The sequence below is a fragment of the Pseudochaenichthys georgianus genome, chromosome 1 (genome assembly GCF_902827115.2).
Source record: "Pseudochaenichthys georgianus chromosome 1, fPseGeo1.2, whole genome shotgun sequence".
NCBI lineage: Eukaryota > Metazoa > Chordata > Actinopteri > Perciformes > Channichthyidae > Pseudochaenichthys > Pseudochaenichthys georgianus.
Genome location: NC_047503.1, coordinates 33,498,156 through 33,523,503, shown reverse-complemented (window position 1 = coordinate 33,523,503; position 25,348 = coordinate 33,498,156). Strand labels below are relative to the sequence as shown.

The 25,348-nt window shown below is 40.7% G+C and overlaps 2 protein-coding genes across 3 annotated transcripts in view; both read left to right on the top strand.

Moving 5' to 3' along the window:
- LOC117452758 (unconventional myosin-XV-like) overlaps positions 1–12,268 on the top strand; it is a 45,870-nt gene extending 33,602 nt beyond the window's left edge. Inside the window, 23 exon segments of the mRNA XM_034091514.2 lie at positions 1,053–1,168; positions 1,434–1,552; positions 2,059–2,200; positions 2,326–2,437; positions 2,526–2,600; positions 4,021–4,226; positions 4,371–4,489; positions 4,890–4,959; positions 5,078–5,150; positions 5,329–5,402; positions 5,953–6,035; positions 6,306–6,436; positions 6,523–6,617; positions 7,257–7,334; positions 7,558–7,602; positions 7,604–7,655; positions 8,773–8,933; positions 9,015–9,148; positions 10,038–10,098; positions 10,100–10,172; positions 11,091–11,224; positions 11,861–12,001; positions 12,084–12,268. Coding sequence (XP_033947405.2) covers positions 1,053–1,168; positions 1,434–1,552; positions 2,059–2,200; positions 2,326–2,437; positions 2,526–2,600; positions 4,021–4,226; positions 4,371–4,489; positions 4,890–4,959; positions 5,078–5,150; positions 5,329–5,402; positions 5,953–6,035; positions 6,306–6,436; positions 6,523–6,617; positions 7,257–7,334; positions 7,558–7,602; positions 7,604–7,655; positions 8,773–8,933; positions 9,015–9,148; positions 10,038–10,098; positions 10,100–10,172; positions 11,091–11,224; positions 11,861–12,001; positions 12,084–12,185 — 2,396 coding nt within the window. The 3' untranslated portion in view covers positions 12,186–12,268.
- A 1,242-nt stretch (positions 12,269–13,510) lies between these two features.
- Positions 13,511–21,715, top strand: alkbh5 (alkB homolog 5, RNA demethylase). Of its 2 annotated transcripts, XM_034084537.2 has the most exons (5): positions 13,511–14,969; positions 15,952–16,032; positions 16,129–16,248; positions 19,428–19,605; positions 19,776–21,715. In XM_034084537.2, exons 1-4 carry the CDS (start codon positions 14,248–14,250, stop codon positions 19,585–19,587), a joined length of 1,083 nt encoding a protein of 360 aa, XP_033940428.1. In that variant the 5' UTR covers positions 13,511–14,247; the 3' UTR covers positions 19,588–19,605; positions 19,776–21,715. The 2 variants fall into 2 exon arrangements, with proteins under 2 accessions (XP_033940428.1, XP_033940420.1); XM_034084529.2 differs by having other exon boundaries at positions 13,512–14,969; positions 19,428–21,715.
- Positions 21,716–25,348: the final 3,633 nt, after the last annotated feature.

The following is a 25,348-nucleotide window of genomic DNA, read 5'->3' as shown; positions in this document are numbered from 1 at the left end:
CTGGGATGTTTTCAGCCTCCAGGAATTGTGTACAGATCCTTGCAACATGAGGTCGTGCATTATCATGCTGCAACATGAGGTGATGGTCGTGGATGAATGGCACAACAATGGGCCTCAGGATCTCGTCACGGTATCTCTGTGCATTCATAATGCCATCAATAAAATGCACCTGTGTTCATCGTCCATAACATACGCCTGCCCATACCATAACCCCACCACCACCATGGGCCACTCGATTCACAACATTGACATCAGAAAACCGCTCACCCACACGACGCCACACACGCTGTCTGCCATCTGCCAATGTGAGCATTTGCCCACTCAAGTCGGTTACGACGACGAACCGGAGTCAGGTCGAGACCCCGATGAGGACGACGAGCATGCAGATGAGCTTCCCTGAGACGGTTTCTGACAGTTTGTGCAGAAATTCTTTGGTTATGCAAACCGATTGTTGCAGCAGCTGTCCGAGTGGCTGGTCTCAGACGATCTTGGAGGTGAACATGCTGGATGTGGAGGTCCTGGGCTGGTGTGGTTACACGTGGTCTGCGGTTGTGAGGCCGGTTGGATGTACTGCCAAATTCTCTGAAACGCCTTTGGAGACGGCTTATGGTAGAGAAATGAACATTCAATTCGCGGGCAACAGCTCTGGTGGACATTCCTGCTGTCAGCATGCCAATTGCACGCTCCTTCAAAACTTGCGACATCTGTGGCATTGTGCTGTGTGATAACACTGAACATTTCAGAGTGGCCTTTTATTATGGCCAGCCTAAGGCACACCTGTGCAATAATCATGCTGTCTAATCAGCATTTTGATATGCCACACCTGTGAGGTGGGATGGATTATCTCGGCAAAAGAGAAGTGCTCACTATCACAGATTTTTTCAGATTTGTGAACAATATTTGAGATAAATGGTTATTTTGTGTGTATAGAAAATGTTTTAGATCTTTGAGTTCATCTCATGAAAAATGGGAGCAAAAACAAAAGTTTATATTTTTGTTCAGTGTATTTGTGTGTTGACATTCATGTGTGTGTCTGTTTGTGTGAATGACAGCTAAACACGCGGTTGAACAGAATACGGATCCTGTGGAGGAGCACGTGAAGAAAACTATCGTCACGGCTGCCAGGGAAACCTGGGAAATTTACTTCTCCCGTCTGTTCCCTGCGTCGGTAAGGATGGTCAACTCTGAGAGGAAAATATTATTGATTGTGTTTGTGAATTTGTATTGATCCACTACTGTGTGTGTGTGTGTGTGTGTGTGTGTGTGTGTGTGTGTGTGTGTGTGTGTGTGTGTGTGTGTGTGTGTGTGTGTGTGTGTGTGTGTGTGTGTGTGTGTGTGTGTGTGTGTGTGTGTGTGTGTGTGTGTGTGTGTGTGTGTGTGTGTGTGTGTGTGTGTGTGTGTGTGTGTGTGTGTGTGTGTGTGTGCACGTGCAGGGCAGTGTGGGAACAGGTGTGCAGGTGTTGTCCGTGTCCCACAGCGGTATAAAGCTGTTGAAGACCGTAAAAAGCAGCGCTGCAGCTCCAGACTACTTCAGAGTCTTACGACCATACACGTATGTCCTGTTTTTTAGGTCTATTGACCTTTGTTTAATGTTGTTTGATGTTCCAGATATGCCTGTTTTAAACTCGGTGTCAGGTTTCACAGACAATAATACCAAATTGCCTCTGATTATCTTAACTTTTTCTTATTTTCTAAATATTTAGATTCAGATTTGGCTTTTTCAGGCTATATAATAGCCTGACAGTGCATTATTATATATCTTGGTAACATATTTTGTTTAGTATGGAAGGGGAAAATGGTCAAGATGTCTAATATAATGTGAATGGACTTAGTTAAATATGAAGAAGTTGAAAAACGATGACTGAAAAATATATGTTAATATTTTATACAAATAGTTGATGAATCATATACTGAAATAATAATTTTATTTATTTTTTAAATAATGGAACAAAGGCCAATTCACTTTTTAAAAGTAAAAAAAAAAAAGAGTTGGAAGTGTATGCTGTATATCTTACGGATTTCATAATCATATTACATTCTGCACTGTATTTATTTCAGCTATGCAGACATCCTGTTTGTAACCATCCCCTCTGAGAACATGCTGGAGTTTAATCTGACCAACGAGAAACTGATCCTGTTCTCAGCCAAGGCTCCGCAAGTCAAACATCTCATAGACACCTTCATCAATGAGATCAAAAAGGTACAGCACACACTTTTCAGTATGCCCAATTTAAATAAATACTGGAATAACCAAAAGTAGTGAAAATGCAAATAACAATACAATGACAATGTAAGTGTATGCATTTGTGTGTTTTCCCCTTGTAGGACTCAGATTATGTGATCGCAGAGCGAAACTTTGTGACAGACGACCGCTCGATGCTCAGTTTTCACAAAGGTGACATCATCAGGCTGCAGGTTATGGACGGGCTGGAGAAGGGTGAGACACTCTGCTACATGTAGTAGAAAAATGTTATCTTATAAATGAATCTATGATCCAAGCGTGTGTTTATGTGTGTATCCCCCAGGTTACAACTATGGCTGTGTGGTGAGGAAGAAGGTGGTGTTTTTGGAGGAGCTGAAAAGAGAAACTCAAGACTTTGGTGAGTGTTCATAAATACCTTCTATTTTAGTCTAAAACAAAACCAGGTCTATAAGCTTCACCTCCTTGCATTTGGTAGCCAGATGCTAGTGCCATGGCGAAGGATAAATAATAAACAAAGAATCAATTCACACTGACAGCTTCGATAGATGAACTATCCTGGACTGTCCCCTGGAGGTGTGATAAGCCAAGGAGAAATAGGTGCGGTGACAGCACACTATAAATGCAGTGTTGTTTCAGATTTCTTTTTCAGAGGGAAGACGGTGATGCAATTTGAAAAATATTGATTTATTTCCTGAGGACACAAAAGCTGAAATAAGATCACTGATGAGGAGTAGTCATATTTTACATCGCTTCACAGATACTTGATAGGACAAACTCAGTGTGTGCTTTCACATAGACTTTTGTCATTTTCCCTGCATCTATTTTTCATTTGGACTCTGACTATTTGGACCCCAAACCACCCTTAAAAACCTTGTTAGGATTCCAGTAAATCACTACATGTTAACATCGTATGAAAGGAGAACGTACATCTGGTATTGTTAATACTGGTATATTGCAACGCCCCTAATCTTTTCACTCCTATCATTATTTTCTAATTGAACATAGAAGTCAAATGTTTCAGTTTTATTCTCCTTGTAACAGCTGTATGTCTATTTCTGTGTATATACAGTGAAAGCAACCGAAATCTGGAGTCCAATACCTTGCATGTGTACACACTTACTTGGCAAATAAAGATGATCCTGATGAGCAAAGCTTTCAGAGATACAGCTTTGGAGTTTAGATTTTAGGGTTAACAAAATATATATACGATTAAGTGAAGGTGTTGGGTTCAGGCATGTAGGGTTAAGGTTAGGAAACAATGCAGGGTTTTAATGTAAGTCAATACGATGTCCTCACAAGTGACACAAGGACCCAGGTGTATAGTATCTATAATTAGACCAAAAGCTGCATTGTGTGCCAGGTTATCAGCGTGGCCATGAGGGGAGAGTTAAGTCTGGTAAATAAGAGGGAAAAGCATGCAGATACAGATCTGACTTGTGTAAATGAAAGGCTGACCTGCTGTTAGAGGAAAAGCAGATAGGGATCAGGACCGCTGCAGAAAGGAGGCTTGTTCAGTGTCACAAAGCACTCAGGACTGTTTGCTTTTAATGAGTGGTTTTAATCCCTCAGGTCTGTTTGTGTGTGTGTGTGTGTGTGTGTGTGTGTGTGTTGTGTGTGTGTGTTGTGTGTGTGTGTGTGTGTGTGTGTGTGTGTGTGTGTGTGTGTGTGTGTGTGTGTGTGTGTGTGTGTGTGTGTGTGTGTGTGTGTGTGTGTGGTGTGTGTGTGTGTGTGTGTGTGTGTGTGTGTGTGTGTGTGTGTGTGTGTGTGTGTGTGTGTGTGTGTGTGTGTGTGTGTGTGTGTGTGTGTGTGTGTGTCAGGTTGGAAGTTTGGTGCTGTGTTCGGCCGCTCTGGAGCGTTCCCAGCCGAGTGTGTCCATGCCGTCGCTCCTCCTGACTTCCTGTCGCTGTCGCTGGACCGCAAGTCCGAGCCTCGAGGAGGAGCAGGCCAGTTTAATGTATCATCAGCAGTCGCAGTTGCCGTGGCATCCACCATGGCTGCACATGAGATAGATCAAACGATTAAGGTACACACACACACACACACACACACACACACACACACACACACACACACACACACACACACACACACAGACACATGTTTTTTTTCTGTCTGCAACACTGATCTGAGTGTGGGATGTTTTTCACGGTCAATCTCTGATTTTCAGCAGGTTTCCCTTGATGGCTTTGCTGAAGGAGATCTGGATGAGAGGGCTCTTCAGGACAGTAAATATGACATGTTGGAGTTCGCCAAGAAGTACTTCAGACAGGGAAACAACATGAAGGGGTGAGACCCAGAAAGAAAATGTGCACACACACACTGAAATCCTCACAAACACACAGAATAACAGAGTGCCTCAACGCTCTAGAAAGTGGCCTTTTTCTGCGCTTAAGTATATTTTTGAAGTTCATTTTTTGAGACATTTTTTTTTCTTCACTACATACAATAAGCAGCTATATTTACAAACAATTGATATACACATCATTATTAGTTTCTAAGATAAGATACTAAACAGCATCAAAAGCTCAACCTTAGAAAACTGAAAGATTAAGGTGTTGCTGTTTGTTACCATTCTGCATAATAAGTCTTACTAGTACTTTTACTAGTAATACAGTATTTTTTCAAGCATGGTTTTGCTACTATTGATTTTTCTGTGAGCCTGTTTAATCTGCATTTGTGTTTTCAGAGATTCCATGAAGGGCAAAAGCAAGAACAGAGACTCCAGAGAGCCGACTGAAATGATCAAGTTCTCCAAGGTGCTTTCCTTCTTGCTAAAACTCAATGTTAGCCCATGTTTTCATAATTTGTGTTTTCTTTGGTGTATTGAATTGTGCACATTACATTACACATTTCCTGTATTATTGATCTTTGCAGACTCCTCTGACCGAGTCTCTGATAGAGTTTACTGACATGGCCATGAACAGGGTGGCAGCTGACCTCTTCCTGTGTAAGCTCTCACCTTCTCTCCTCTAATTACATCCTCTTATTACATTACTCTTATTACACTTGATTCATCCTTTGTCAAAATGAGATGTTCCTGTATCGGATTAACTCAAGTGCTTGATTTCTCTGGAATCTGCTATTGGAGATTTAAATATTGTTGACCTGCGTGTGTCTCTGTGTAGCGGTGATGCGTTTCATGGGTGACGCTCCCTCAAGAGGATCGACAGAACAGGAAGTGATCACTACTTTCCTCAAGGTAAATACACACTTGTTTTTCTTAAGCTACTATTTACATTTTTTAATTACTTTATTTATTTATATGAATACTTACTTTCGTTTTTAATTTGGGAATTCATTTAACATTTTTATTTGTAGCTTATACAGAAAGATTCAACTTTAGTTTTTTTATATTTATCTTTATTGTTTTTTTGTTACTGTAAAAGCAAACTTAGTTCGTACTTTATTAGCTTAGTTAAAAGGCATTTAATCTACTACAATATTTAATTGTATGTAAAAAGTATGGACTCAGCAGTGATTAATTGTGAAGCAACTGCTGCACAGCGCCATCTCCTGGAATGTGAAGTCAATTTCTGTGTTTCAAAGTCAAGAGGTTACAGCAACTCATGCTGTCTGCTTTTTTTCTGTAGTGAGATATTATAACTGAGAATTACCTGAAACAAATACATTTATTATTTATTTTAAACCATGCAACTTTTTTTTGCCGTTAGAATATTTTTCCCGAGTTTAATTTTAGTTTGACGATGATAACCCTGCTGTGTGTGTGTCCGCCCCCCCACCCCCCTCAGCTCATAGGAGATTTCACCTTGATGCGGGATGAGGCTTATTGCCAACTCCTCAAACAGCTCACGGCTAACACCAGCTCCAAACCGTGAGTTTCCCACATCAGCAACATACACACATAAACCAACCCACACACCGTGCTCCTCTTTCTTAACCGAGCGTGTAATCCTGTGTGTGTGTGTGTGTGTGTGTGTGTGTGTGTGTGTGTGTGTGTGTGTGTGTGTGTGTGTGTGTGTGTGTGTGTGTGTGTGTGTGTGTGTGTGTGTGTGTGTGTGTGTGTGTGTGTGTGTGTGTGTGTGTGTGTGTGTGTGTGTGTGTGTGTGTTGTGTGTGTGTGTGTTCACCCTTGTGTTGTTCAGTGATAGTTGCCAACGAGGCTGGAGGCTGCTGTACATCCTGGCCGCCTTCCATCGCTGCTCTGAGGTCCTCAAGCCCTTCCTGCTGAAGAACCTGCAGCAGGCGTCCCGCAGCGCAGGGGTGCAGTATCAGGGTAACACACACACGCATCATAATGCTGTACACATTGCCACAAACAGCAGGATGTAATGTTTTCTTTTTAATTTGTAAATTTGTTAGGCATCGCTAAAGCATGTGAGCAGAACCTGAAGAAGACGTTTCAGTACGGCGGCCGTGTCGTTCCTCCCAACACCATGGAGCTGAAGGCGGTGATGGTCAGGGCCGCTTTTATTTACCTGCAGTGGTGTAAACATCTGTCTAATTTACTATTTACTATTTTAACTGACATATATTGAATATAAACCTCCCTTTCCTCATGTATGTGAGCCAGAAATGTACGTAAAATAACTGTTATATATAATTGTAAACAATATGTATTTACATTTTTATTTGATAGTTAGAGTAATACTTTTTACTTATATTTAGATTCCATATCAACATTTGGCTTAAAATGTTGACTTGGATTTAATATTTAGTTTTAGTATCAGCATTAAGATATTAATTGAATATATAGATACAGATTCAACATTTGGATTTGATATTTAGATCTGGATTAAATATTTAGATTCATCATTTAGATTAAGATTAACATTTATTGTAATGTTGACAATTATTGCTATCTCAAACATATTTTAATAATCAAAATATATACATTAGAAAATGGTAGCTGTATTGTTACATTGGGCCTCTTCAAGGTGTACAAATAATAGTTTTATTATATTTTTATATTAATTATTATTTATATGCAGTTTTCTGTGGTTTAAGGTCCTAAATAAATCAGCCATATACCAACATGTCCAGTGTTATGTGCAGCACACACTGTAGTATATGAGGGTGTTTGTCTTTTTTCTCAGGCCGGACGTAGTTCAAAACGTCAGCTGTTTCTATTTCCTGGAGGCATTGAACGTCACGTGAAAATCAAAACGTGTTCTGTAAGTGTTCATACACACTATATTCTTTCATCACGACTGCAATCTAAGGGAGACAGCCGTAATGTAATGTGTGTGTGTGTGTGTGTGTGTGGTGTGTGTGTGTGGTGTGTGTGTGTGTGTGTGGTGTGTGTGTGTGTGTGTGTGTGTGTGTGTGTGTGGTGTGTGTGTGTGTGTGTGTGTGTGTGTGTGTGTGTGTGTGTGTGTGTGTGTGTTGTGTTTCCAGGTTGCTCTGGAGGTGATTGAGGAGCTGTGTTATGAGATGGGTTTACCACAAACTGGAGGGCCATGGAGGAATTGCCATATTTCTAGTCACCAACAGAGGTTTTGCTCACAGAGGCACTGCCTCCTCTCTCTCTCTCTCTCTCTCTCTCTCTCTCTCTCTCTACTCTCTCTCTCTCTCTCTCTCTCTCTCTCTCTCTCTCTCTCTCTCTCTCTCACACACACTAAATGTTGTATTGGTGCACAAAGTCAATCTCCTTGTCACTGTCAGTGAAGCGGATCCACTAACAGATCACATGTCAGACTGTCCTCTGGTTTCTGTGGGAGAAAGTCATTCATGTTCACGATGTCCTGATCGGGCTGTCATGGCAATTATAACGAGAAATGCTCGATATCATCTTTCATTTCCGATGTCACAAGACTGCCAATAACAGGCCAGTTACACATTTCCCTCTTTATTATTTACTAAGACGTTAGGATACCTTTGTTTGCACGCTGTTTATCTGTATAGTTTTATTAAAAATATGATGCTCCAATTGTCAATCATTTATCCAAGTAGTTCATTCATACATAGTATACAAACACAACATAATAAACATTTTACAGTATAAGAAACTAGAATTGTGGTTTTTCCTTTTTTTCCTGATGGAGATTTTTTATGTCACTGTTTAATGTACAAGTTTTTCATTTCCCTTTGCTGCTTCAGCCATTTGTATGTAAATTACTCACCCCCATACATTGTATATTTGAAGGAACCACAATTTTCCCAGGGCCTCTACGGTAAAACACTTCAAATGTAACAGTCTGTGCTTTCCCAGACTAGCAAATCGACCATGCAAGGCTTAAAAAGTGTGTTTGGGAACATACAACTGGATGAACAGGACGTTTGCCTTTAAACCTGACCCCCCCATTTCCTCCATTCATCAAGACATGTCAGGGTAGTCATGTCAGTCGTTTTCATTTATCTAGTGTTTGCAAGATAACCAAATCGTTCCATCGAATATGATTTGTATATATAGTCAATGCTATTCTTTAGATGAATAAGAATATCTCTCTGTATAAATAATTGTATGTGTGTGTGTGTGTGTGTGTGTGTGTGTGTGTGTGTGTGTGGTGTGTGTGTGGTGTGTGTGTGTGTGTGTGTGTGGTGTGTGTGTGTGTGTGTGTGTGTGTGTGTGTGTGTGTGTGTGTGTGTGCGTGTGCGTGTGTGTGTGTCCAGGTCAGAATGTGCGTCCCCTGAACAAACACGAGTACATCCTGGACGTTGCGACAGAGGCGGAGTTGGTGGACACGAGCTACAGCTTCTGGTTCAGACGAGTCGTCTGGACTCAGCCGCTCAAGTTTGAGAACGAGCTCTGCGTCGCCATGCACTATAACCAGGTACCATTAGTGAAACTGTACATACATGCAGTATATGTTACCTACATGTGTGTATGTAACTGTGTTTGTGTGTATATCCAGATCCTGCCAGATTACCGTAAAGGCCTGCTAAATATTCTTCCACATGGGAAAGTGAGCGATCAACAGTTTCATCAGATCTCCAAACTGGCAGCTCTTCAGCACAGAGCCAAAGACATCCTCTTCGTCCCCACCATGTAAGAAACCAGCAAAGTTTGACAATACAGCCTCGAGTTTCAGTCATAAAGGGGGAAACAAGTCTTATTCCTCTTTATTTCTTTACAGTTTAGGGTGCAGAAAACAAACTGCTATCATTAAAAGGACTTTAATGAAAAGTGGTCTTAATATAGAGAAGAATTTACATACCTCAAGAACAATATAACAGTAACTAATTCATGTGCAAAAGAAACCAATTAAAGGTAGAACCAATGAGGGTAAGGCCAAAGGCACAAACAGAAATAAATACAATCAAATTAATAAGCTCAAATAAATATAAATGAAAACAGTATAGTATAACAAATATATATCTAACATTTCCAAAAGCCTTTCCAAATAGAAACGTTTTTAGATCACATTTTATTTACTGTATTTGTTTAAACGCACTTGTGGAAATATACATTTAGCCAAATTAATATTTGGTCTGAAAGGAAACTATTTTTCTCCATCCCATAATCCTATCACTGTCTTAAAAGTAAAACATTGTGCAGTGTGGGTCTGGTTTAAGAAACTCACGGTTGAAGAGAGAACACAGTGCAGTCAGTAGTTTAGGTGTTTAAAGTGTGTGATACTTCTCAGCTGTGAAAACTCTTGCTGTTATCACCACACACACACACACACACACACCACACACACACACACAACACACACACACACACACACACACACACACACACACACACACACACACACACACACACACACCACACACACACACACACACACACACACACACACACACACACACACACACACACCACACACACACAACAGCAGAACAGCAACAGCTCAGTGAGTAAAACCATCCTGAGAAATGTTTAGAAATCACTGAGTGGAGCAGACTCTTGTTTATCTTCTTCTCTCCTCCAGACATGAACTATCGGAGTACATCGCTCCACCTCTGTTCAAAAAGCAGCCACCCCAGCAGTGGGGTTACCATGGTGACGCAGCACATGCAGCAGGTGCAGGCCCTGAACCCGCACCAGGCCAGAGCGCAGTTTATGGGTAAGATCTCCGCTTCACGTTAAATTAGAAAAACTCAGTCTTTGGTAATTTTTTTACATGTTCTCCACACATGTGTATCTACCTCCTTTGTCACTGCTAGACCTTGAGTTGAAATTGTCAAGAAATAAATGTTGAGCACGGTTAAATATTTAATTAATCTTCATATTGACAGGAATAGTAATCTTAATTTAGAATACCTTTTTAAATAAATTGGGCATAACACAGGAAGTATTTGTTCCTTAAAGGGAAAATGTGCCCCCTCTTAAAGGGATGTCCAATCAGTGTTGATGGTGTTTGTAGACGATATGAGCAGTACATTCCTCAATGGGGGTTTTATGGAATAAGAAAGCTGATCTTGTCTTCATTATCTGTTTTTCTTCCTGCATCAGGCATTTGGGAGCAAGGGAAGTCCGCTTTCTCACAAACTGAGGCATAATGTTGCTTTTTAAATTACGACATTTACTCCAAACACTAATTGGACATACACATAGAGTGGCCATTTTCTCTTTAATGATATACTACAGTGATTTAGTTTTCCTGTGTAATGTTTGGAGACAGATTAAGACAACTCAAAGCAGCAGACGCCAAGATTTGTTTTACTTTTAGACTCTAGTATGGGTTATAGCTAAAAGACAATGTATCCTATGTTTTCCATAAAGCAGCTCATGTGTGAAAATGTGTTGTATCCAAACACAAGCCGAGATTCCCCCTAGTAACTTCCCGAGAGTAACTCTGTTTAGACTGGACAATGTTCATTCTCACAGTCTGGTTTGGACTCCTCATAATGAATAAATTGAACTAAAATCTGTGAGGTGTCCCTTTTAAATAAGGTGATTGTTTGTCTTTCCATGTGTTCCCTCCTAAAGGACTACAATGTCTAATCCCTCATTTGTTAAATTCTGTTCTCTGTGCTTGCAGGGCTGATCAGTGCATTCCCCATGTTCGGCTCCTCGTTCTTCTACATCCACAGCAGCAGCTCCACAACCTTCTACGCCCCTTGCATTGTAGCTGTCAATCAACATGGCTTCCATTTCCTGCACAAAAACACACACGTAAGGAACCAGGCTGTCAGCATCCCAAACAACGGCTCCTACAACACACACACACACACACACACACACACACACACACACACACACACACACACACACACACACACACACACAGGCGATCATCAAGCCCTCGCATGACTCAGCTCATCGTGATCAAAACATGAGCCCAGAAGTGAAGTCACGTACGGACGGTGGTGGAAAGTTACTACTTAATTGTTATTGTGTGGTACTTATACTTGAGTATTTCCAGTTCATTTGACTTAATACTACTACTGCACTACAGAGGAAATATCTTACTTGTTACTACAGAGGAAATATCTTACTTTTTAACTAATCAAATATGATTTACTTCCCTGCAGTATAGTCATTTAAATCAGCTCACACTTGAATTCATAAATAATTATAATAAATATGATTCTGCATAATGAGTAGTTTTGTATATTTTGAGGCTAATACTTTTATACTTTCAATTGAGTCAAGAGTCCTTTAGTTACATAACATTAACATAATGCTTTTTAAATATACGATTACTATTTTTAATTGTACTTAGTAAAAGATCTGAATAATTATTCCACCACTGGTCATGTAGTTTCAGCAGAGTTGTGAAGGTTATAATGTTTGGTCCCTGTGGTGCAGGAGCTGATGGCAATGGTCCCCCTGGTGGAGGTGCAGTCGAGCCGCACCCAGAGGCCCACTGCTGGTTCCAGTTACCCGTATGTAGATCTCACGCTGGGGGACACTAGCACACAGCGGGTCGTTCAGCTGCAGCTGGAGCAGGTATTGTGCAAACACACACAAGGACACTCTTCATGTTCATTTCAGTGGAGTTGCTTGTCACTGTGCTCATGTCTGTCCGCAGGGCCTGGAGTTGTGTCGAGTCATCGCCATGCAGGTGGAAAACATGCTGTCTGCGCGCGAGAGGAGACTCATCCGGCCTACCAGCGAGATCACCATGCTATAACCCATTTTATACTATTGTTATAACACTTTCTTCATTGTACGCACATGCAGTGGTGGAAAGTACATTTACTCAAGAACAGTATTTTTTGGACGTACTTGAGTATTTCAATTTTTGATAACTTATAGGTTCAAATTAATCAAACAACATATGACCAGATACGAAAATAAGATTTGCATTAAGGAGGAAATTAAACCAAGCAGCTTTTACAGTACAAAATAGGCCAAGATGCAACATTAAAGATCTACACAAAAATGCATCAATAAATATGATTCAATATTTATTTTTTTCCGGATTGGACCATTCTGCATATTTAGTACTTTAATTTGTTGGTACTTTGTGTATATTTTTTATGCAAAAACCTTTGTACTTCGATTTAAGTACGATTTTTAATGCAGGACTTTTACTAACTGAGTACTTCTACAATGTGATATTGCTACTTTTAATTAAAGACCTAAGTACATCTTCCACCACTGCACATTTGCATGAACACATTTATTAAGAGCCTACCTCTTCTTGCCTTCAGGTGTTTTAATTTGATATGAATCATGCATAATTGTACCCTGAAGCCAGTTTCCCTTTTACTTGACAACATTAACTGAACACATTGCATCAGTGAATTACTAGTTTTAAAGTGTACAGATACTAGTAAAGAACAGTGGTGACGTTTAACAGGCCTGTGGCTTGTCATTAGAATGTTTTTAAACTGATATGTAACATGTTTTTTATTTTTGTATTGTTACTGTTTACTGTAAAACGTGATCTTGGTGTAAACCATTGTTGTTTTTAACGAACACTAATGCATCAACTTTCTTGTTTTGTAAAGAATATTTTATTAAAATAAAACAAGCTATTTTAAAGAGAGCATAATGAGAACTTCTGGCCTGACTGGTTATTTAATACTAATGCCAGAAACTAGTGCATTTAAATAATAGATTACCAATAAGTTGGTCCCTAGAAAATCGATATGTTCATTTAATGAAATAATAGGGGCCCTTGACCCCACAGCTCATGCGCCGTTCAATAACCCATCAATATCTGAATCAGAATCAAGTTTATTGCCAAATACATTTACACAAGGAATTTTCTTTGGTGTATGATGGTGCAAACATACAAAACATAAGAAAATAAGTAGTAAAATAAGTTCAAAACTATAACTATTATAAAGGAATATATTTTTAAACTATTTAACATTAAAAAAAGTATAAAGACAAGTACTTTCACAAAATATATAAAACTAAAATATGAATATATGACAAATGTATATTGTATTGCTGACAAACAATATAACAACACTATAACAAACTGAAATGAACAATGTGATCTTTATAGAGGTAGACAAAAGGGCAGTGGGACACAATTAGCTCTCGTCTTGTGCGTGCTCTCAAGGCTCCTAAAATGGATTTACGTGGTTCCGCTCAAGGCACGTGACAGTCTTTCCAAACTGGCAGGTCACCACAGCGCATGCGCGGATGCTGTAGCAGGTTAGTTACACGAGTTTATTTCCAGCCTTTTTCTTGGAGCCGATGGTGTAAACTGAGCGTGGTGAAGTCTTGTGCTTTATTACAATGATCTCCGTGGACTTTTGGCATTAAACCTTAAGAGGAAAAGTGCCTGGAGCACCGAAGTTTGGACATTTAACGGTGACATGTGAAATGTTGCTGCGTGGTTTGTCGGTTTTTCCAGGCGGCGACGGACAGACCAAGCCAGGCTAGTTTTAAGCTAGCTTAGCTGCCAGCCAAGCAGCTCGGATATCTATCGTTAACCTCTCTGCTTGCTGGGCGTGTTGCAGTATCCAAGCAGCGTTTATTTACAGGTTGTAAACTGTAATATAATCTAAGGATTCATAACCAGGCTGCTTGAGTGTGCACGCAGGACGTCGGGGGAAGCTAATGATAGCTACTGCTGTGGACAGGTCCCCTAAAGCGAGTGACATACACCACATTTGACTCATTTTTACATCCATATTGCCTGTTAAAGCAGTGCTGACATGCAGCGCTGATATATGCTAACTGTTAGCTAGCAGCTCACGTCGCACTACAGCAGTCACATAGTTGTGGCTGACATGGCATCCAGCGGGTACTCTGACCTGAGGGAGAAGCTGAAATCCATGACCCCACACAGGGAGGAGATCAATAATAAATTCGTGGACGGGATGAGTAATGGCAGCAGTGGGAAAGCTCGAAAACGTAAGATCCGAGAGTCCGACGACGATGAGTTTGAGCCCAGCGATGACTGCGCGGAGAACATGGAGCAGGAGGCCAGCCGGGTGAAGAGCAGCATCCTGCAGGAGAGCATCTTCAGCCCGGAGGAGTGCGCCCTCATCGAGGAGAAGATCGACGACGTGGTGACCAGAGGAGAGGCTGGACTTTACCGGGAGCACACCGTGGACCGGGCGCCCCTCCGTAACAAGTACTTCTTCGGGGAGGGCTACACTTACGGATCGCAGCTGGAGAAGCGTGGCCCGGGCCAGGAGAAGCTGTACCGCAAAGGAGAGGTGGACGAGATCCCGAGCTGGGTGCACGACCTGGTGATCAAGCGCCTGGTGTCCAGAGGAGTGGTCCCGGAGGGGTTTGTCAACAGCGCAGTCATCAATGATTATCAACCAGGAGGCTGCATTGTGTCGCACGTGGATCCTCAGCACATCTTTGCACGACCCATCGTGTCCGTGTCCTTCTTCAGTGACAGCGCGCTGTGCTTCGGGTGCCGCTTCCAGTTCAAACCCATCCGGGTGTCAGAGCCGGTGTTTGTCCTGCCCGTGAGGAGGGGGAGTGTCACGGTCCTCAGGTGACTATGGCTGTCATGCACTGATTGCATTACTGTAGTGTGTGTTTGCCAAGTGTAGGCAGTCACGATAACTACTTGGACTGTATATGCATAATAGCTAGTAGTTATATTCAAGTGTATTATATTATCCTACACACCCAACTGTATCAGTAACAATCAGAGTTTACATTTGGAATAGCAATTAACTTAAATATTTTAAATCTAAGTATTCAAATAAATCCTAAATAAACAAGGCAGAGTAAAAAATAAACCCCAGGCAATTCATACAATTGTCTCGAGGTCTCTTAACAAACAATTGCACTTGAATGAATATTGAACATTTGGCACAGTGGTGTAGAGTCATTCGTGTGCTAACTGGCAATCTCCTGCCAATCCAGTCTGTCAATGGTTACGAACTTTGTTAAATAATAACAATACAAAAATAGTTTAATAGTACTTTTGGAGAAACCAGCTCGAGTGCTCTAGAATTTGAAAATACACAGTCGGAAAAAATCTGCCACTTCCTTAGAGAGCCCCTCCTCCAACACACACGAAGGCGCACATGACCAATGAGGGCACGAGATAAGTTTGTGCCCCGATGGAAGACTGACAGGCAGGTAGGCCATCCAGTTATTTTAGCCGGGTCAGCTAAAATGATTGGTTGTGCAGTACTACGGCTTCCACAGATGACATTTTTTTATGGATTTTTTGTCAAAGCACTTAAGATATTCATTGCTATCGGGATGTTAAGAGCATTCCATGGAATATAACAATAAGTGTATCTCGAGCCAGTTTCTCAAACTTACCTACCCCACCTTTAAGTTGGATAAAACAACAACAACAGTACTTTAATTTGCTTACTTAAAATATTCCTGCACCAGTGCTATAGATGATAAGTCAACAATGTAAAGAAGAGGTTGAGTCCATTTATTGTATGAAAGTTTGATAACATATTTTGAATGAAAGGCTAGGTCCAGGTGCTAACAGCATATGTCTCTCTCAGTGGTTATGCAGCTGATGATATCACCCACTGCATCCGACCCCAAGACATCAAGGAGCGGCGTGCGGTGATCATCCTAAGAAAGTGAGTCAACATCATATCATTTAAAAGGTCATTCTCTTATTTGAAATCAGCACTGATCATTGGGTTTCTACTTGTCCTCCCCCTTCTGTTTGCCAGGACCAGACCTGACGCTCCTCGAGTCGACTCTGGCAGCCCTATCAGCGCTTCTCCTGCAGAGAGACCCACTCTGAAAGCCAAACGCACTCATCGCAGAGCAACATCAAGTGCTGCTCACAGGTACACACACACACACACACACACACACACACACACACACACACACACACACACACACACACACACACACACACACACACACTAGGGATCGACCGATATGGCTTTTTCAAGGCCGATACCGATACCGATTATTAGTAATCAAGGAGACCGATAACCGATATTTGGAACCGATATACATTTGCAGTAAAATCAGAAAATCTATAGTGTCAAAATGTAGAATAACACAAACTCCAACACAACTCAACACAACTTCTTTGAAATGCATTTAAGCATATATTATGTTTAATTAACTTTTAAACATCTTACAACTGGTTTCCTCTCTGAGCCCTTTTCTTTAGTGCAGGCAGCCATCTGCTATGAGTTAGAGAGAGAGACAAGAAGTGGGGCTGCAGGCTGACATGCTTAACTAACAATAATGCTTAATTTATTATATCAAACCAATGCCTGTCTGTCTAGCATAAAATCCCAATAAGCTGCTAGCAACTACAAAACACTAGTGCTAGCTAATGTTTTGCAAACTATTAAAAGTGAGGCTATTACAGTAGACCTAACGTTAGTCTAGGAGCCTCACTTCTAATATTTTGCTAAACATTTGCTAAATACATGTTGATTAGCTAATGAGCTTCACATATCAACCTGAAAAACTGCGAGGCTCCACTCGCAGCCCCCCCTCCGCACCACAGTTACTCCGCTGCGAGACGCTGCACGCACCCCAACTCTGACTGACTTCCCGCGTCCCTGTGTAACTGGGAAGCTGATAGAATTGGATCAATAGATCGTGCTGTTTTTGCAACTTCAGCATAGGGGATTGGGATGTTTATTGAACTTCGGCTTTCAACTGATTTACCTTCGAAACACATGTATGGCTCTGCCGCTCAGCGCTGCTGCTTGTCTGTCTGTGTCTGCGTGCTTCGCACCTGCCTGTAATCTGAGAAGGTCCCGCCTCTATGGCTGGCTCCCGCCCGGAAAATCTTCAGTGTTGATTGACACTTCAGTAATAGCCTATCAGATAGCGCTGTGGGCGGGACATTGCTCGTGTACAGAGAGTGGTGACTAGTGCTGCGTACCTGGACTCACATTCAGGTTCAGGTCCGGACTCAAGTCCAGAGGTTCAGGTTCACACCCATGGCTTGTGTCAAGTTGTGTGAGTAACTAAAGTGAACTTATTGTGAGCTAATTATCAATTGAAAATTAACTCATAATCAACTCAAATTCACTCATCAGGTTTATTGTGCTCCCTTCCAACTTGTGTCTACATTTCTCTACAAAGTACAAATGTGCCACTTAGTCTACAAATGACTTATGACAGCAACTACAGTGAACTACTACAAAGTTCAAACATGTATTTCATTTACCAAACTAAAGTAACCAAACAGTCCCTGAGCTGACTGAGCCTAAATCCGTAAAGCGTTGCTGAAAGGTAGAGTGTAGAGTAGACTATACGCATTACACTGTTACACACCTACTATACAGTATAGGCTGTAGTGACTGTACAGTCAGAGTGTACTGTACTGTCTGTGCACCATGTATTTTCTACAATCTACATGTGTACATTATACAGTACATACTACATACATAGTGATGTACATACATACTGTTAGAAATTAAAATCAATGTTGATATGGCGTAATTTTGAATTAAATACACTAATTTAAATCATTTTTATTCTGAAAAAAACGGAAGTTCACACTATTAACTTAATACTTTTATTCTGAAAACTCTTCATTTCCGGTTAGCATTAGCATGTGGCGAAATTCTACATCTTCAAACCGTGAATCGAAGGTGAAATGACATGTGATGTTGTACACTGAGCACACTGGAATTAGCACTCATTTATTCACACTGAATAACGTTCATCAGGGAATGTTTAAATAACCACAGACACCAGAATATACGTAAGTGCTAGTTTTTTTGCGAGTCCAAGTACCGGTTCCCGACGTTCCGGTTTTAACCGGACTTGTACCGAAACTTTTTACAAGTCCAGTACCGGTTCGGCGTACCGGTACGCAGCACTAGTGGTGACTGCAGACAGAGAATCGGCCGCATCAGAGCGAAAGTGTTATTGGCAATTTTGTTTAAAAAAGGCCGATACCGATAATCGGTCAAATGAGGAATATCGGCCCCGATAATCGGCCTGGCCGATAATCGGTCGACCCCTAACACACACACACACACACACACACACACACACACACACACACACACACACACACACACACACACACACACACACACACACACACACACACACACACACACACACACACACACACACACACACACACACACACACACACACACAGTTCTGTCCCGCTAGATTCGCCTAAACTTCAAAGAAGACTTGATCTGAAGGAGGCCTCAGGACAGTCAGTGATACAAGCTTAGAAAGATCTTGGAACAAAATGTCTTGCAAAAATGGTGTACCAGACTGATATTGGAATACTGACCAGCAATACAATGAAACCCTGACCCCAACCATTATTACTGAACTTAGTTTGGAAACAGCTCAAAAGGATCATGGATCTGGGCTCGTGCTCCGTTAGACTTGTTTCAATCAATCAATCAATCAATCAATGTTTATTTATATAGCCCAATATCACTTGTTTGAACCCTGCAGCTCTAAAAACGTTAAATAATGGAAATTCGTCTGAGATATTATCAGTGCATTCGCAGTGAGAAGGGGGGACGAGCGTCCCTCATTCCCAAAATGATCATTAATTAAGACTTCAAAGGCAAAATAATTAAAAATCCATCAGTAAAGAAGCTTGTAAATGAAGAGACTCCTATTTCCAGCGATCATTAGTTTTTTAACTTCCTTGCGCACTGTCATGTCTGAACAAAGCCATGAGGAACACTCACTTAAAAGTGACCTGTGACTGAATAACAAAAAGACATCGCTTTAGCAGATGGATGAAGCCAGTATATTTTTTTTATTGCATGTCTAACAAGGGCTTAAAAAAATAGTTCAGCCACAAAATGAACAGTACTCATCTGTGTTGCCTTGAATTCTTGCAGAATATTTTTTTATACACTTTAGTTTTATTTCATTTTTGCTAATGTTTAAGGCCTAGGCATGCAAGGAAAAACAAGAATATTGAAGGTAACACATTGCAATAATGAAGCGGTGAGAAATGATGAACCTAATCTGACTTGGCATATCAAACTTTGTCCTTCATCAGGCCGAGGGTACTGGAGATGGACAAAGAGGAGAACAGACATCCGTCAAACTCCCGTAGTCGTCGTCACAGCATCAGCTCAGAGAACTACTGGAAACGTGGACAAGACTCCGAAAAACCCCGGGAGAGCTCAGGACGCAAAGTCAAGATGAGACGCCACTAAGCACTTCTCATCACACATGTAAACATATAAATATACCCTTTCTTTATGCATTTCAATATTGTAATCTTTTTTGACTCGTCATCATTTTTCTTGCTCTAGTTTATGTCTGGCACAAGGAGCACAGTCATCATGGTGTCTGTTTTGATTTGAGTCCGGGTCAGTCTGAGTGTATTATTTGTTTCTTGCAGACAAGCAAAACAAGTCTGTCTGCTGCACAGCTCAGAACCTGAAGTAACTACTCTACACTAAGGCTCTGTTGTTAAAGTCCCTTTAATCAAACTTTTCTTGTTTCTATGTCCACACATATTTCAGAATGGCATGTATTTTTTGTAACCAAGATGTACAGACCACAAGAGCTAAAGAAAAGATGTATGTATGGACTTGTACAAAAGAAACCCTGCGCTGTAATCTAACTTGTTATAATGTACAATACAATTGTATAGCCTTTGATTTGGGGAACTTTTATGCAGAAACAAACTTCCAAGTTTTGCACCTACATTTCTGATCCTCACCCTTAATGTGCCATCCCAGACCTTTGTTCACTTCGGCCTCCCTGTCACAGTTACATTTACAAAACACCTGGCAGATGTGCAGCCATGATGTTCTGTGTTATGATTTGATTCAGCTGTATGCCTCCTCTTGTTTGAGGTCACATCGACTGAACTGATGTTTAATTGAGTGATGAAAACCTCAGCGTTTGTTTTGGGCTCCTGTTTCAGTTTGAAGTTGCTTTACCTTGTATAGTGACGGAGGCCATGTTATTGCTGTTCTGTATTAAATCAAAAATGTTCCTCAATTCAAGTGGGTGATATTTGGGTCAGACAGAACAAAACCAACTTGTTTAACTTGTGTCTGAACACACGAATGAAAAGGAAACTTCCAGAATAATGTATCCTTCCAATTTGCTTTGTAAACAAAGATTTACAAAAAATGACTTGCTGACTGCTAGGCTAGTCTGGAGTTACACATGGACAAAAAATATCCCTGGTTTATAGAAGAAATGACTTAAAGCAGGGCGTGGTGTCTTAATGCTATTCAGAAGCTAAGCTACAGTTGTGAACTTAATATTAGCAAATGTATACTTGGTATTCAGCAAGAGCATCTCCACAGATTTGGTTTGCATTAAAGGAATAATTAATAATAATTCACTCCCAAAATCATAATTTGTATATCAATTAATCACCACCAGTTGTCCTGAATGTGTGAAGAAAATAAATGTCTTCCTGCATGACTTCAGTGTGAGTGAAGAACCCAAAAATTGAGGAAATTCTTGATGGATTGTATAAATTGGGAGGCTCCGCTAAAAAACAATGAAACTTGAAAAACATCCATCATTTCCATTTTTGCCACACATTTCCCAATTAAATCAGGTCCACAAAGTGCATTCGAAAGTTCAAATAACTACCCAATCGTTGTTTGTCTCCACTTTTCTCAATTAGTAAATCATTTCTTTTTTTTCTTTTCAAGTTTTGGAAGTTGGGAACCGGTGGTTAGAAAGGGCCCAGCTTTGTTGAACTAATACATCATATTAAAGCTGTAGCGATTGGCAGAGATAAACATTTATAACTATTTTTGCAATTTTAAAGGACGATTAATCTAAAAATAATATGCCTGATTAATTGATGAAAGTAATCGTTAGTTGCAGTATATACTGTATATTTTATTTTGCATGTTTTAAAGATTCCTTCCCACTTTGTGCTCATATCGTCTTCAAATCAATCAGGGTCTTCATACACGAAAAAGAAGAATTTCAAAGAGCAGTGGCCTCATACTGTAGACCCTCTTTGCTGAATTGAATCAAACGACAGTATTGAACAAATAGTGCATTTTGTTGTCATCCTATTCGACCACTTTCAACAGGACAGTTCACTGGTTTAGAGGAGTTTCACTCATCATTTTAAACACATTTTGGCATTGGTAACGTTTTTTTATCAATCATTGTTTATTTACTTTTCTTGGATGATATTATTTAAGTTAAGACAAAGGGTAAAAAAGTTTGGACTTTTTGCAATTCAATTTCTGTATTCCTCTTATATCTCCTGAATTGTTAAATAAGTTTGTATATTATGCATCCTCGATATTTCCAGAGAGTTATTTATAATTCAATAAAGAAAATATGTCAAATGTATCTGCTTCTTAATATTTTCAACTGAACAGTTCAAGGCAACACATGCTCGAAAACAGGTCTCCAAAAGGAAACCGGATGGATATAAATATGAAAGGGAAAGGTCTTTTCAGTTCTCTTTAATAACGTTTTACTGGGTCAAATCTTGGTAGCAAACACATTAAGTTTCAGCTGTCATAATTATAGTTACTGTTGGGGAATCATTTGCCCTCTGCCCTATAGCATAGTGTTGATGTTACCAGTTTATGACCGGGCAACTCTCTTTCAGAGATAGTCATTTTTGTGGGACACCTGGAACACATCCTTCTCAGGTGCAGATGACCCCGAGCCATAAGCGACAATGTGATTCAGTGTCCTCAGCTGTTTAGTCTATTGAAGAATGTTGATTATTACACTCTGAACTAGTTAAACCTGGAGCTACAGGAGGGGTCATCAGAATTGATTGTGGCATCTCAACCGTGTGGTCAACTCGTGGCCCGTGCCATGTCTTGTGAATTCTCCGGCCGAAGCTCCAAATAAACCACAAGTGTTTGCCATCAAAGCTCCAGCTCTCCTCGTGTCTCTCCGAGTCCTGACTCCAATTGCTTCAGAAGTTTCCCCCACTGTTACCAATATTGGTTGGGCTAAATAATTGCCTTATTTTTGTGACTACATAAGCAACAATCAATGCTAAAGGTAAATGGATTACTTTATTCATTCATGTAGTTAAATGAAATGGTCATAGCCAGAACCATCAAAATGACAACAGGTTGACACAGCTATGACACTAACATTAAATATGATCATCTCTATAAGTGCTGTATGGTCACATGCACAAAAGCTACAGCGTAGTTTTTGCGATAAAACAAATCTTAGGTCCCAGGCTCCTCCAAGATTGCAAAAATAATATAATTAAGACATATAAGGAGTTAAAGAAATAAACTAGTGCCAGACAATGTAATACAGACAAGATTGAATAACATAAATCTGAATTGAATATAAAATCAAATACTGTACAGCAGATTCAATATTGTATACTTAAACAAACTATAAATAAGTTGTAAGAAAGTGAACATATAACATCACACGTATACATATGGCCAGTGTTGGGCAAGTTACTTCCAAAATGTAATATATTACATATTACTTATTACTCTCTTTTGAAAGTAATAAGTTACATTACAAAATTACTGTCTCTGAAATGTAATGAGTTACACTACTTTAGTTACTTTTCTAGTTACTTTCACCAAAATAACCGCAAAAGAATGGCTAGGTATTTTAAATGCTAACATGTAGTTTAGTGCAGCTCATTATACATCCAGTGAAGGGTGATGTGGTATAGCATAACAACTGTGTAGGCCCTTAAGGCTACTAACAACTTGTATTACACGGCTTAGTTGAATACTCGATTCTGATTGTAAATTCTTAACATGTGACACGTTGTTAATACAGTACAGACCACTGTCAAGGACTATAATGAAGGTTGCTAAGGAGGATCAAGAAAGAGAAAGGAAAAGAGGTTAAAAGACGGAGCACTGGACGTCAGATAAATCACCAGAAGAAGGCAGACAGGAAGTAAACACTAACAGGACACGGAATGGTCTCTGTATTTTGTTTAGTATATGGCCATGTACAGGCCCGGTTCCAGAACAAAATGACTCAGGGTGCCTCTGAGATTACAGGGGGCGCAGCAGTAGTAGGTTTACATGAGCAATAGTGGCCGGCAACAGCAATGAAAAATAGCATTGATGGTCCCCAATGAACAGATTATGGCATTTGTTATGTTTTGAAACCAAGCAAGTGAGAACATTTCAAGTGAGTTAAAAGTGCAATCCTGAAATATTTCATATAGTCCAAAGTGGACTATGGCAAGGAAAAGCACAAAAGCTTCACAACTGTACTGATAAAACAAATTAGAACATACTGTAAATCAAGGCAAATATTATTTGAACCAGCTCATGGTTTGAAATGGCAAACATTGAAAAGCAAAAGTATTATTAAAACCATGTAGCCTACTAAATCATCACGTTGGTCCCATCATATACTCTGGGAAGAGAACATTTACTGTCCTTGAAAACTGGTATCACATCATCATGTGAGGTTGAATTTGTGACCTGGAGATCATTTCAGCTGCAACATTAGCTTGTTGATAAGCTTGGGATATGAGATCTTTTTGTAGCCATTCGTGGTGAAGGCATCTGTGCTATTGTATGCATTATTTTTGACCCAACATTTCTACAGGCATGGCAGAATATGGCACTATTTTTCACATATTCTAGCCCTTGTCTATTTGTATACCACGAGCTGCAAAATGACAACCTAACCCCACTGTACAGGCGGGTACTTGTTTAGATATACCTGGGCAGGCTCTGTTTTGCCGTGGTATCCTGGCACCTGCGGGCCGCAGAGGGGCGGCGTAGTTTCGGGCAACGAAGAGTGCTGCTCCGGGGTTGAGGGCGGCGAGTCAGGCGGGAGTAAGCTAGTGTCCACAACGGAGGGTAACGTGATGTCCCCATCTGACCTGTTGCTACGGTCTGCAGTAGATGCAGTGTTGCTGGCGTTTAGTGATGGTTGCTTTAACCATTTTCGTATAAATGATTATCCACAGATGTGTGTCACTGCTGTGGAAGCACTTTGGAAATGATGCACGCACAGCGGAGCAGGTCACGCGCACCTGACACAATTTGTTGTTAGTATTTTTCGCTCCGTTCTCTTTTTTGAATAGAGGGCAGGCCCGGACTGGCCATCGGGGGGACCGGGAGGTTTCCCGATGGCCTGGCCTGTTAAGTGGCCTGCTGGCCTGGCGATTTTCCTTTTTTTTTTATGTATCAACGCTGCGCAAATGTGGGTCTGCCTCACACAGGGTGCTGTCTGTCCACACATGATGTGGCCTGCCGACAGGGCTGTCCCTCCCTACAGGCTGATCACACAGACTGTGTGGGGCCTCACCTCGCAGAGGGGGCCTCACCTCGCGGAGGGAGCCTCACCTCGCGGAGGGGGCCTCACCTCGCGGAGGGAGCCTCACCTCGCGGAGGGAGCCGCAAATACGGCGCACCTATGCGCTTATGCGGCGCATAGTGTGGCGCGGCACGGTTGCGAGACTCAAACTGTTTGGTCACCATTTATGTAAACCCATATTTCCATTTGAGGGGGGAGTGATTAGTAAAATATGCATGAATAAAAAGAAAGAAGGTAAGATACACTTGTAAAACTTGTTGAGAGCTAAAACTAGTCTTTGCTGATGCCTCAAAGAAGAGCAGGGGGGAGAGGAGGGAGACATGGGAGGCTGATTCAGGAGCACAGACACACTCACAACTATAAATGAACCAAAAATAAATAAATAAATAACTTTCAGTGTTTTTCATATGTTATTGGTTATGGCCATGATTTTATGATTATTTAAATGTATACAGTTATGTTTCATATAGGTGTTCCAGGTGTAGTCTCTTTATTTTCCCCTCAAAATGCACCAGGTTGATGCATTAAACTCCAACATTTTAAAATAAATCTTACCGGGGGGCATGCCCCCAGACCCCCCTAGACGATTTGAGGTCCACCCCCACTTAAAATATGTTCACATGGATAGGTTCCCAAATACATTTGCACAGTTTTTTAAATAGTAACCCCTGTCCTGTTTATTATTGGGTAGATTTAAAC